The sequence below is a fragment of the Solenopsis invicta genome, chromosome 15, assembly GCF_016802725.1.
Source record: "Solenopsis invicta isolate M01_SB chromosome 15, UNIL_Sinv_3.0, whole genome shotgun sequence".
NCBI classification, from domain to species: domain Eukaryota; kingdom Metazoa; phylum Arthropoda; class Insecta; order Hymenoptera; family Formicidae; genus Solenopsis; species Solenopsis invicta.
Genome location: NC_052678.1, coordinates 8,527,749 through 8,542,504, shown reverse-complemented (window position 1 = coordinate 8,542,504; position 14,756 = coordinate 8,527,749). Strand labels below are relative to the sequence as shown.

General features: G+C 35.3%; 1 protein-coding gene across 2 annotated transcripts in view; it reads left to right on the top strand.

Annotated features, from left to right (window-relative positions):
• The window catches only part of LOC105197141 (cAMP-specific 3',5'-cyclic phosphodiesterase), a 340,602-nt gene that overhangs the window by 29,383 nt on the left and 296,463 nt on the right, over positions 1-14,756 (top strand). Inside the window, exon 2 of one of the 2 annotated variants that reach the window (XM_039458084.1) lies at positions 9,180-10,327. The exons of the other annotated variant lie outside the window; for it this stretch is intronic. Within the exon in view, the coding sequence (XP_039314018.1) occupies positions 10,095-10,327 (233 nt within the window). The 5' untranslated portion in view covers positions 9,180-10,094. The remainder of the gene's footprint in view (positions 1-9,179; positions 10,328-14,756) is intronic. 2 annotated transcript variants of the gene reach the window in all.

The window sequence follows — 14,756 nt, the reverse complement described above, 5'->3', positions numbered from 1 at the left end:
ATATAAGTACTTCCATTTACATCCATAATTATTAATTAATCTATTTAATGTTAAATAAAACTATTTGTGTCCTACGCCATCAAAGATTACGATATTTTATAGTTATAATCATAAATTGCATCATGCATTTACAGATAATTATGCAATTTTAAAGATAATTGATTTTATAAATGTGCATTATGTTGTAGTAATCACAGTCACAAACGTATTTACTATTTGTTGCTAATATGTTACGTATGTTATTATTTAGTGGTTCATGAAGATACATTTTTTTTCTTATGTCCTTAATCCTCACGGATAAATGGAAGGGTCGACACGATTGCCGCTGGCTTTCTTTTTTTTTTTTAAGGAATTGGAAATGGTATCACTTCGGTTTAGTTGTTTGATTTCCCGAGGGAATGTGTCTTTTTATAGACTTTTTTGCGGGCAAACAACAGTTTTGTGGCGATGATAGTGAAATAAGTGTATTGAAAAATCCGATTTGCTTTTTATGCCGTAACATTGAAATATTTTTTGTATCTGAATAGAAGCAATTAGGATATATTAGAAAGAAAAACAAAAATTTACGGGAGAGTGAAAATTTGAAAAATCGATTTGCATTTCATACGTTTTTAATGTTTCTGTATTTTTTGAAATAATAAGTTTGAGAATAACATTTCTTTGGTACGTTTTGCGAGTCTTTGTTTTGTTAGATCGTGGAATTTAATGCTACATAAGCAGAAAGTAGCGCGTTAATTTCAAAGCTAACACTTTAGTGTTAGCTTTTGCTATCAACCTTCTAAAATATCAAATAAGTACATTTACCTGTCGTGTAACTAACTTCGTGTTGTATAATTAAATTACAACAGGAAAGTAGTTTTAACCAGCTTGCGGTGTTAACTACTTTGCGATGTTCGAGCTTCGGGCTAGTCGTCACACACTTCCATTTATTTAAATGATCAAACGAAACGGAAAATATCGCGGAATATGTAACGAACGCCCGAGACATTTTACCGACTTGTGGAGCGAATTTTTTTTTTTTTTTCTTTCTGAGATGCGATAGCGAGGAGCGCGATGTCGAGTGACGCGTTATTTTATTAGGAGACTGATTCAATTATCTTTAAAAGAGAAAAATTGTGTCATCAGTGATTCAGCATTGTTTTCATGATTCAGCATGTATTTGTCCAGCAACTTGTAGCAAGAGAAGCCTGATTACGGTTAGGTCTACTCAAGTAAATTAAATTATGGTATATACCATGTTTTCCTCTGATAAAACGTTAATCTTTGAGAATATTTTATGAAATCTTTGTGAAAATATTAATCTTTAAAGGTTATAAGAAGGATTAGAAAGGGCAGGAAAAAAAAACAGTACTTGTACAGAAAAGTAGTTTATGAAAACAGAGCAGATCGATACGCAATAAGATTTCAACGTAATTAGATGCTTTGCGTGTACATACTCCTACGCCGTAGGATTTTGCAGTTACATTGCAGCAACATTTCGCAACGTTTTTGTAATGTTGCAATGAAATATTTCTGCAATGTTTTTGCAATCGTTCTGTGGGTATATGATAGATGTGAAACGTAGGTGGAGGTACATATGTTTATGATAATTGACTAAGTTACAAAATTATGTTTGTTGATAAAATTAAACGTTTTTACAAGAGAAAATATTTTAGCAAATTCAGTACCTATTGCGAATGTTGTTCGTAAGCTGGAAATCCTGCCTTCCTAAATACGTGCACATGCAAGCTGCCTGATAAAGCTATTCTCCGAGTTATTGTCTAAATGCTTTGCTTACCTACCGCAAATGGATCAGAAACTATATTTACGAGTTTGCCCCTTCCTGTTTATCTTTTAAACAATCGCAGCTAATCGCCCACGGCTCACCGCGCTTCATATATCTCATCTCGAATGCATTATAAGTTCTCCGTACGTTCCATAATGCTACACAATTTTCCAGTAAAGTGCCGAAGTCACGAATGGCGATTGTCATTAAGCGTTTCATTCACGTATCCCGTGTAGGAACTTTATCGTTAACTCCGTTGAATACGTCCGATCTTACAATACAGACTCTCGATTTGCGTTCACGTACAGGTAGAAACGATGCCGTATTCGGCTTTGTTGCGACTCATTGGTATGCACCCTGTTGCAGGCTTGTAGAGAGCGCCGTGGAGGTCGTATCGCGTTTGGTAACATTGTTCTCGAGCGATAAGCAACTACAACTCAATCAGTTGCATAATTAACGTTCGTTTATAGTTGTAATTTATTTCTCGCGAACACAGGGAGTGTCACTTGGCGCTACGATTTGTCTTCCGAACGCGAGAGAACAGTAGGCATATTAAGTAAGCCGTTAAAACAATATGCAAATAATTGAAATCAACCGTTTGATAACCGGCTCTGAATTACGATGCTGCTTTCCATGAATCTGCCGTGTTCGCGATGTTCGTGTTTATGTATGTATGTAAATCGTCGCGATTGCACTATCGAGCATACCGTAGGCGAAACTTTGATGAACTCTTGCAAGCTCCAGCGAGCACTTTTGCCATACGGAGAGAGTTGGATCACGGATAAACTTCTATTTTGGAGATACGCCGGAGATCGATGTTCTCTCGGTGACGAGCAACGTTCGAATAAGTCGCTTATTGAAGGGACATTTCTTCGGTTATTTATTGAAAGCTGTAATAAATGTCAATCAATTGGCAATGCGCATTGTCTACAGTTAATCGAATAACCACCGAAATACGTACGTTATTCGTTATCTTAATTTCTGAGAGATATTGGTGACGCTAGGTGTTCGACGCACTCAAAATCACGCTTGTCGATCGATGCTTATATTACCATGTGAATCATTCGTAATCAAGTAAAACGATCTGGAATCAGGTGCGACAAAGGGGTTTGTTACATGCGCCCAATAATATGAACCCCCTTGTTGCTGCGCGCGAAAACAAGGCAGGATTACAGCCTTTGTAATAATACGCAATAAATCCTTTTTGCAATTGAGATTACTGCGACGCATAAGTTACTGTAAGCAATTCTACTTTTCGAGTTTATTTAAATTTTATTTTCAAATTATTGTATTTGAATAAATATTCGATCTGGCATTTGAAACGATCTTTAATTTAAATATCTCTCGTATTTACTTCTATTTCGAGTGCTGTGCGTAGGCGAAAGGGAGAAGCATGCCGTAGTTGTATTTTGTTTCATCAATTGGAGAGCCATAGTGTAGGATTCTTTTTCTCTCAGTCGCTTGGCTTCTTTTGATATGCAATCTAAGACGAATATTTTTCTGTTTCGCAGGGCAGGGCGCTAGTTGCAACAAGTAAGTAAATTGTTGTAAGTTGATTTGGCGACAAGTGACAATATGATATATTTGGTCCTCGCATTTACTTGTATTTTCTCTCGTATGAAAATATTCTTGATTTTCGTCTGTCACAGACGACAAATTCTTCACGTTATGAAACATTTCGTGAATCATACGAGAAACCATATTCTTCACGTTTCTTGCTATATTTTCGTCTTTTTATTACCCCCGATACGAATTCCTGATTTTCTCATCGATTCTCTCAGCGCTCAGCGAGATAGCTTTCTTTTTAAGAAACTAATATTTCCGAGCGATACGTCCTATCTTAATTTTTCAGTGTCCGTAGAATATCCGTTATTCGGTCGTACTGCGCAATCTAACTATTGCCGGCTCTGAAATGAACCGTCGGCCGATTAGACGATGATTAGGTTCAGCTCATTGCATCCAGTCGAAGGGTTATGCGAGTTATATTGGATCTGATTACGTAGAATTGAGTGGAAGATGGGGGTCGACTCGGAAGATAGTGCAGCTAACATTCTCTTTAAACCCAAGAATCGACGTATGATAGAAAACTTTCTTTTTCGTTCTTTTATCCTCCACGAGTTTCTTCGTCACTGAAAGCGACGAAATTCGATCACCTTTTCCTCGTATCTTCTGTTTCGCGTTTCTTTGTAAGTGTGTACGAAGAATGACAAGTTCCTTTTGCGTGGGATTTCTTCCTCGCGTTGGCCATTAAAAAACCAACGGTTAATCGTCAATCGCAGCAAACCGAAGGGAGAACTCGTTGAAATGAATACGAAGCTCTTTCGATGTACCTTCTCTCTTTGTAATCATTATAACATTTTACTTGGTTTCACATTTCTTCTGGAAGCAAATCTCTTTTTTATACGAAGTTTTTACAAGCTAATGCGGAAGTTCTTCTTTTGATGATTTTCCCCTTTGTCTCTTTCTTTCAGATATGATGGAAGGGTGTATTTCTCGGATAATTACAGAGAGTGCTCCTTTAATCGAGCCTCCAATACCTAGAATGATGCTCATGTGTGCAGACTGATATTGATTCGAATTGGTTTGACATGACGTGATCTTATGAGATAACAGAGAGACAAAGCTCATTATCCCGCTGTGTATAAGTGTGTATATGCTTGTTAGGTTGTAAATATATTACTATTTTCATCTTTCTTCCTTCGTTTGCACTTAATGGAATTTTTATTAGAAGTAAATTATACAATCTTATTTAAATGGACAGACGTTATTTCCGATTACCGCGTGTTCGCTTAAGAAAAAAATTGCTCGGTTTTTTTTTCAGATTCGAATATATTGTTTAATATATGTGCGCAATCCACGCAATTCGCGTTCTGAGTTTTAATATTTTATCGTGCTTGTGTCTGTCATTTCTGCATCAATAGGTGAGAAATTTTATGTTTTATATATGACACGTAAAATACACATTAACGGTTATGTCGTAAGTGATAAAAAATTTGAAAGCATAAATAGAGTTTTGAATCGATGAAACTACAAGGTATAACACAAGCGGTATTTATACGGTAACCTCTATCACACGTACTTCCTCGTATTTTCTGTTTCTTCTAGACGTTTATGTCATATTTCGTGTGGGATATAATAAATGTTTGAAGAGCGAAGGAAGAGTATCACGTTCTTTTACGTCAATCTTTCAATAAACTTTCGTGGGTTATTGCTACGATGTAGCGATCTTTAAATTAGGATTGAAAGAAAATAAATCGATGTATGAAACTGTGTTTGGGATTTGTTCGGGTTTTCCTTGTAGCATGTGAACTATTAATGGGTAAATGGAAATGGATTACGATTTGTATAAACTTTTGATAAATCTGTCTGTCCGCGGATCTACGATTTAATATCATTGCATATCTGAAAACTAAACAGAATTAGAAAAATAATCATGTTAAAGACATGTGGAAGAATTATTTTTAAAATATTAAAAATGTTTAATATATTTAGTAGCAATTGGGTTTTGTATATATTTAGGTGGAAAAAGATATTTAAAATTTATACTTGAATACCGATTTCATAAAACTGCGTAGACTTATTAATTCGTATTTTACTTCCTTTAAAATTGTGGAAATATAATATCAATTATGACTGAAAGTAGATTATATTTTATTTCGCGCTATAAAAGTGGTGCAACACTGTGGGCGGCTTTAATGAAGTTACAAAATCTTTAGTACTTCTCTTTGCAATCTTTCCTTTGAAATCTTTTCTCGATTTTGACAACTTTCTCTTTTGTTTTTTAAACGTCATTTCCACTTTGTTACACAATGAGATAATAATTACAATATTCATGTTTTGAATTATGGAACCTCTTAAATCGGCGCAAATTTATTGGATACAAAATTAGAAATCGTCGAAGCGTAGTTTTCTGTGTCGCTGCTATTTGTTGCTATTGAAATATTCAAAATTATCCAGGTACATCTTGTGCGAGATAATTAACTATTTTCTAAAAGTATCACGTTTGTATGACAAACTTCTGCGCCATCCTTCATGCGAACTTCTGTATTTCACTTAATTTATAATATCGAATCCCCGTCGGAAATGCTTCACTCCCTGATGTTTCACTGTCGTTTCATCATCAACTTCCTTTTTCCTTCGCAATAAATTATTACCTTAATTAAAGTCCAGGGAGCATTTCTGTACGCGCGGGTGTGTTCGAATGAATCTTGTTGGGGTTGAGGGAAAGGGCGGGCGAGTCAGATGAGTACTAATGACTTCCATCTCTGCGTGTATAATATCGCGCGAACAAGATTGCTTGAAAATTTCAAAGAATCTCTCTAATTATTTTAAAAAGAGGAAAAGTGATACCGGCGTCCGGAAGTCATTTTCAACGATTGTTTTTGTCGTGTACATTTTCATTATCTTTAGGGACTTGGGTGATGTTAACCTTCTCATTTTCTTTCTTATAACATTGGCGGCTACATTATGTTAAATTTATGGGATGTTTTATCGCATTTTAATTGTATTTTAGCGTTAGTAGATTTTAATATTTTAATAAGAAAGTTCTTTTTTAGCTGGTGATTATGTTAGCTTAATTTGTAGAACATTTGCAAGGAAACTTTTAAATTAAGTTTACATTTTATGGCCAATGTTTACGATAATATTTTAACGTGATGCGTATACTAATTAGAAGTAGATGAAATCGGTTTTTTTGCATTTTATTTTTACGGTATGCACATACGAGATTTTTTAAAGAATTATGTTTGAATACAAGTATATTACGGGGAAAAAAAAACATGAAAAAAGGTTTTCATTTATTTTTTGTGCAGCATATTTAGCGTTAGATTTAAAAATTTGATCACAATATAATGAAACAAATTTAATAACGAATTTTCAACATTCACTGGCAGGTTAATATATTCTAATTTTACTAATAGCATTTTTTAATATGTATTACATGTTTTACATGAATAACTTTTCCATGCATAAGAATTAAATACATCGGAAATGTAAAGTTTCGTATGTAGAAGTTAATAATATAGCTTCTAATTTTATAATAAAACTTTTTAATGTACGTTTTGCATGCTAAAATTAAGTTTTGCGCGTATAAAAATAAAGTAGCTAAAAATCTAGAATTTTATGAAAATTAACACATATGTCAAACAGCATTTTGAATTTCGGTTTAACGTAGAGATTATTTGGCGCATACTGAATGTAGGGCGATGTTTCTGGGATACATTCGCGAGAATTATAATACAATTCTCTGGCTTTGCCACATGCTATATTTGTCCTATTCTCTGTGTTTTGTTTACTTGATATGGTGTCGCCAGCTGATTGTCGTGACGGGAAGGTATTACGTTAATCTTGTTGTGTAACGAGCTTTATTTATCGACTTCGAGTTAGCGATGTCGTGCCTCGTCCCGAATCGGAATTACGGCTTCATTCTAGTGCATGACGGGCCGCGAATCGTTCGGAATAAAAGTTGGTCGCGACATAATTTTCTACCCACCGGTGGTTCTCATAAAGCCAAGGAGGTAGGTTAGGTTTATGTGCTGGAAGATATTTTCTCTCCCCGTATTTTATGATCGTCTCGAGACCTTTTTTGCGTTGCTTATGTAATATAGTTTACACAAGATCCGCGCGCGATCTCTTAAGGAAATCCATCGCGAAAATGTCCCATAAGGAGTAACTGTTCCCCCAGATAATCTTTACTTCATTTTTGTCACATTTTATCACGCGTTTAAACATCAGGATCAAGATGCCATTATCAATCTCGGAAAGATTGTTTGAACGTAGTTAACAAGAAAATGTATTCGAGATGAAAGTGGTTTAACTGATAATCGTACAGGGGACAAAATAATGTGAAGAAAACTATTACTTTCTTTATTACCAAGAGATTAATCCACTATTTATCTTTAATACAGATCATATCCTTGGAATAAGGCCGTGCAATTCAACAATAAAATGTTATTTTTTTAGAGGAACATATTTTAATTATTTAAATGATGTTGGAGGAAGAAATTTGTGACTCACGTTTCTTTTTCAAAATTGTCTTGTATTTTTCAAAACTTCAACGTATTTTACTCGATCAACGTAACTGCTTGAGTGAAATATTATCGAGTCATTGTGAGCAATTTTGAGGGATAAAATGAAAAACACTTTTCCTTCCAATATTACTTAAGCATCCTCCAATATCTCTTAAAAGATATTCTGTTATAAAAACTATATAACATTACAACGTTAATGACTACTTAGGCAGTGATGACCTTATTTCAAGCAGAGATAAAATTTATATTAAAGACGAAAAACGAGCCAACCTCTTATTAATAAAATAAGTAGTGTATTTTTTACGTTATTTTATCTATTTTATTCCGCACATGAGTTTTTTTTTCGAGAATCTTTACTGCTTTAATTAAATATATTTCAAGTATGTGCTTGATGTTAAAGTGTAATTAATAATTTTTTTTTATTTCTAAGTTCTCCGCAGAAATGAATTTAATTAGATTAGGAACGGTCTCAATATCGCAAAAAATATAGATTTCTATTTGATCAAAATTTTCGGGAGCTTCTTTAAATTGTTAAACATGAACGTAACTCGTCGTTTGAATATTGAACGTGAATAAAACAGCGTTAGCCGTATTACATACTAAATGTATCACTAGGCAAAGATATGTGGACATGTACTAATACCGTGTGTCTATAGAATGTACCATGTGAACATCGAGGCAAGCGTGATATCATGTTGCGGGCGTCGTCTATATTGATAGCTCTTACTGTGCTCGCGGTATATACCGTCGTTGGAGAACGGGCAGAACCTTAGGTTCCTATCGTACCCTCTACCTCTAACGCCTCATCTTGCCTGGCGCCATTACCGTCCTGGGTAATGTAAGTGTACTGAGTTTTTTTTTAGTCTTCAACCGTGCTACATACCTTAAAGCGTAAAACGCTCCTACAAAAAGCTTCGCGATGTTAGAAACTATATTAGTCTACGTGCAACGTGTGCGTTATTCCACTTCGCGCTTTCCAGCTGCGAAGTATCGCTTTATCATGTTAGCTCGCATGGGAATACATTTAACATAAATCTCGTTTCCTCACGGAAGGAGTTGGTTTTCTTCAGATGGATATATTAGAAAAATAAACATGCAGAAGAGCGATGAGCGGAGATTCGTATCTAGAAATTATATTGCAAAATTATTCTCGTCGAGGAGTGGAGGAGGAAGAAGGAGAGAGATAAGATATTCGATCTTTAGATTTATGTTGAATTAGAGTAGACCTATTTCAAGCAATTGTTTCAAGTTCATAAGAGACACATTGGGTCCATAATGCGACAGTCGTTGAAACGTAACGGCGCACCTGATTTTATTCCTGGTAGAAATGTCGCGTGGAAATGTCGCGTGACATTCTCACGGGAATCCCGATTGTTCAATTTCAGATGGAAATTACGCGGGTATCCAGGACAAGAACATTGCTGCAAGAACGCACGATGGCAATTATGCTAACTACATGCAAATATTAGGTGATACTCTTGTTGATCGTTACAAACGTTAGAAACAATAGAAAGCAGACGTATAACATTCACGTAAACGATATTATTCCAGTGGAGAGTGATATGATTAATAATCTCGAAGCGTTGTTTCCAACTGCGCTGCCTGTGGTGATTCATGATTGTTCGAAGGTCGAAGCTGACATTTATCGTATTTCAAAGTGACTATTAATGATCCAAGTTCAATTGGAGATTGTGACGATTTTCTCTCAGACATTGATTCGTTTTGGATTTGAATTTTGACCGCCAATTTTTTCTCGAAGCAAACGATAAATGCCCTACGGATATTTGATTTGGGAATCTACGCCGATGCACGCTTTGCTGCTTCGTAGCCGCAGATTCAAAGCGGATCTGTCATTGTTGTGGATTTGTCCTAGCCCAAGGATATAAAAAATAGAATAGAAAACTCGATAGTGCTGCAAAGTTTTAAAATTGTTCTACGAATAATATTGGGAAAAAATGGTGATTCAATTATTTTATACGAGCGTATGACAATATCTTTCTCATATCGCTGTTACGCATTAACTGATCTTACGTGACATACAGTAATGATTTGTCAGTGTTCGTGGGGATGATGGAGACAATGGTGTTGTATGCGTGCGCGCAATCAAGTACGAGGCGGGAGAGTAACTTTTGACGGTTAGTGCGGTTGTAAAGAGAACTCGTTAAGGCGCATCGTTACGCTAGAGACGAATTATCTGGGTATTTCGCTTTCTTATCGCGAGGTTTCACGAGCGGCAGAGTTTTTCCACGCCGCGGAGCTCGATCGGCGCGCGATCGAGCGGGCGCGCGAGGATCCATGCGATGATGATGAAGTGCGACGAAAGAAAGCGCGAAATGTTCTCACGGCGCGCTTGCAGCGAGAGTGGACCGCATCCCGGAATACCGGGATACAGTAACGTGCCCGTCGGCGGCCATCTCTGGGGAAAAAGAAATCAAGGACGCACCTCGGCGCCGGTCGTCGGTCACGTGAGACCGCCCGCTATAATCCTGAGAACGAGAAGGAGCTGGCCCGTCGCGCCCACACATTGCCGAAGGTAAGTGATCGATTTTGCGCATCGTCTCGATCTTTGACCTCCTCCTTGTGTGCTCGACTAGGCCAGCGTTTTCTCTTATACATATTGCTACTCGCTGGATCGATAGATTTGTTCGAAAATTTAATTGGATGTTTTTGCCCGCGGGTGTTTAACATTCAATTTTATGTGGCCCTTTCTGCTAACTCTGCTGAATATAAAACCTGTAAAAAAATAAAATGTTCTCTAGGAATAACGAACGTGAAAGTTTTTTTTTGCCAATTTGTTTGGACAAATTCTCGAAACTTCTTGATCAATAAGATGAGGCAAACAAATTTATCAGGGGTCGCGTTTCGGGACATGAATGCTAAATTTTCTGTATTGAGAATCACTGGTCTTAAAGCTTACGGATCAAAGTAGCTTCATTTCCTTATCTTCCCAATATTCGACATTTGTCAAATATCGAAAAGGATATCAGCTTTTCCAGCTAACGCGATCCGGATATTTTCTAGATGTAATCGAAAAATTGAGAAGAGATTTTTAGTTTATATTTTTAGAGAAAGAAGAGGAGCCAGATTTTATTATTAGAGGATTCTATTAACTTTGCGAATTTCTAGTCAAAAGTGATTATGCTTTATTAACACAACTAATTGCTGTTAGTATAATTCAAATATGTGTACATATTAAAGATATATTTGATCAAAAGATTAAATATTATTACATCCAATTACAGCAGATAAATTTGAATTTAAGCTAGATACATACAGGATTAAAAATAGATTCAATATTCCACAAGTATTTCCGAGTCGAAATTTTATTTCCATTTTCGATGTCGTAATACGACCTTTTACGCCAATTTTGATACTTTAAATCCTCAAATAGATCTCTTTTGAACCTATTGATTATAGCACGGTCTTTGTGGAGGTTTTGAAGAGGTTTTAAGAAATAATAATCTCTTTTTAATGTCAAAGCGGGAAATTCTCCGATAACTATCATTTTGAAGTAGAAGGCAGTAGAACTCAGAAGGTCCAATTGAGATCAAAAGTAGAAATAATTTGAAGAATTTTCAACTACTAACTAGTAAACTTAATATGCTAACTAACTAAAACTTAATATGGTTTATTTTATAAAAAATTCTGTGACATAATCGCATTTGATGCGCAGAGGAACATTTGTTGCAAAACGTTTGCTATAATGTGGCAAACAATACGTAACATTACATACGTAACGCTTCAAGAGATGTCCTTGTAGTGATAAATGCGGAACAAGTCTCTTGGTTTATCACGCTACCGGTAAATACATATAAGAAGAGGAGCGTATGTGTACGCGTGCGTGTGCTCTGATGCGACTTCCGTTCTTCTGTTGTGTCAATATCGATATCACGCTTCATTACGAACAGAAAGTCTTCTATCCTCGCGTAATGTTCTCTTTTTTTTCGTCTGACATTCGGGCGGAGTGAAATATCATGATTAATTATCTACTGATAAATCGATAAGTCGTTAGATGTATTTTACAAGTCGATCACTAGTCACAATCTTTATCGTCATCCTTAGGATTAAGGAGGTACATTCATTCTGACGGGAGTAACGTGAAAAAGATGCGCTTCTTAGCTGTCGGTTGCTTCCACACTTGGTCTCTTTACGTCGGTACATCTTTACATTTTCTCTGATCTCGCCGTATTCCATATTCACCGTTCTGACTTGTAATTTTCTATTTTTTTTTTGTTTTTTTTTTTTGTTTATTCAGTTGCGCGCAAGCCGGAAGGATTTAACGACGTCATTCTAATCCCTAGAGTGAAATTGCATCCTTACCGGAATCCCTTATTTCTATTGTGTTGCTAACAACGCGTAAGGAAAGGAGGAAAACAGGCTGATAATTGTTTTTACAGCGATTTTTTACCGCCGGGCGAAATGACAAAAAAGCGCTAACGTCGGCAAATTAAAAAAAAAAGGATACCATTTTTCATATTTTTAACGCAGCTTCCATTGTTTAATATGCGGATCACGTATAACGTTGCCGCGCCATAAAATGAAAGCCAGGCTAGATTTAACGCTATAAACGTGACCAGTTGAGGCTAATACTGACTAATAAGGTTGCTTGTTTACACAAGCTTTTGCCTACACTACTTACGTTACGTCAGATCGTTGCGTAATGTGGCGTAGTCATACTCCATTTTAATAATAGAACACACATTTCATGAGGGATTAAGTATTGCAATACGGAAGTTCGAAAGGGGAGTTTTTTTAATGAATATAATTATCTATGAATATTATTATTTTATTAGCTACTATATTCGTCTCCTGTATTTTTATCTCGTGATATAAGATATTAAATAGTTTTCGCGTAGTCATTTAAAATGCTAATTTGAAACGCATTTTGCAACTCTACAATTTTGTGCTTCATTGCGTCGGCGGCGTCTCGTCGATCCCTCGCATCATTTTCCTTCACAATTAGTGACCGTTTATGAATTATTAATGGCGATATGACTTAGCGATATGACTTAGCGCTTTGATAATGAATAAAGAGCGCTGAGTTGTGTATATCTTTAGAAAGTAGAATTTCCACGACGGCAAGGAACAATTGTATATTTGAGAAAGGAACGAGAGAAGATAATTGCACCGAAATATACATGATAGCAGTTAAGATACTAATAGAGCAGGCAAACGTTCTGCCTCCTTCTTGTTTTCATTCTCGTAAATAGCATGGGGTCGGAGTAGCATGGCGCGAACAAATGTAACTACATAATACAGGATGTTTTTCCCTTGGGTACTTACCTAACAAATGGCTATCTTGTACATATTTGCATATTCAACAGTTTAAAAATATTACACATTATCAAACATAGAGCGTCGACATTTTTCTAAAAATATTTCCTTCATATGTCTATTCTGCGTGTGTACGCTCATTTTTTTTATTATATTTCGCTGCATGCATTGTGAAAACTAATGTGGCGAACTTGTTTACATCGCTAAAAACAGCATAAGCACAAGAATTACTATAAGAATCTTTCTTTTGTAACACTTTATTGAAGAGGATATAATTCACCTTGCAAAGTACGGTTTTCTTAAAGCAGAGCTAACGCTGCAGAAATTCTACATCACATTTTTGGCAAAGCTGAATTGATAATGCAATCCGATGATGCAATCTGATATTTCGTATGAATAGATTTTTGAATGTTGAATAAAAAATTCAGAATTTTATTTCCGTTTTTAATACTAAAGAATATTAGTTATTATAATAACGATATTTCAAAACAAGAGTTTGAAAAGGTCTTCGCGTCTTTATACGGCATTATTATCTGTGTCATCACGAGAAAAATTGCAATCAAAACAAGATTTTCATGTTTTCCCTATTTTCTTTTTTCAGCTATCTTTGTTATTGCACGGGAATCGTGCGCGTGGAATAATTTCTCGTTACTTGTATTTAGGTGTGTTTACAATGCACTAACTTTTTTCACATAAATGTATATATAAATATTTCAGACAGCGATTTTTCGCTACAAATTATTTGACGAAAATTTACATTTTATCATCTCTTAATTCAACAGATAAATTGTATTAAAATATTTGTATTTTTGTTACAATTTTGTTGAAATTATATGCCACAGATCCAATTTCGCTTAAGACAAACTTTAATTAGAATTTTAGTGAAAAAATAAAATTTTATTAACTTCTTGAATACGTTAATGCGTTTCTCACTAAAGTATCCTCGCTATTCCGCCGAGTTTTCTTTTTCAACTTAAGACACAAAAAGTATTGCTGGCTCGTAGAAACAACCGTCGTTCTTTGAGATTGCAGTTTCTGTAGCTTAGAGGAAATATGATATTTTTCTTGGATATTTCTTGTGTATATCTAGAAAAAGTGTTTTTTTCTGCGAAACAGTTCTCTAACGAAAGCGTATAGACATTTCTGCGAAAAAAAAAGATAAGGACCTTGATGATGAACAAATATACTAGATTTATTTTCAGATATGCTAACACGAACAAAATAATATGAGCTTCACTTTGACTGGAAATTTTATTTCCTTGGAGACGTGAAGAGATCCTGGAAAAAGTTTGTTATACGCAATTTTGAACATGTCACGTTCATGGAATACCCCGCGTACTCAGGAGTAGCGTTTTAATTATCGTGGTACAATGCTGTATTGTGCCTTCGCTTCAACCACGTAATTATTCAGATGCGTTAAAGTTAGATGATTTCTGGCGACGTTTATATAGAATGCACCAAATTTATAAGCAAAATAATGAAAGTGAGAAATGAAAAGTGTTATTATTAAAATAGAGAGAGATAGAGGGAAGAAGAGAGAAAGTTTTTAGTATTTTATTTTAATATTTTACGATTGACTGTTAAGTTTTAATTAACTTATTATTAATTTGTGATCTTTGTAAATAAATGTGCATTACAGGCTTCCTTTTCCATTTTTACAATTTTAATTTATGCAATAATGTAAAATT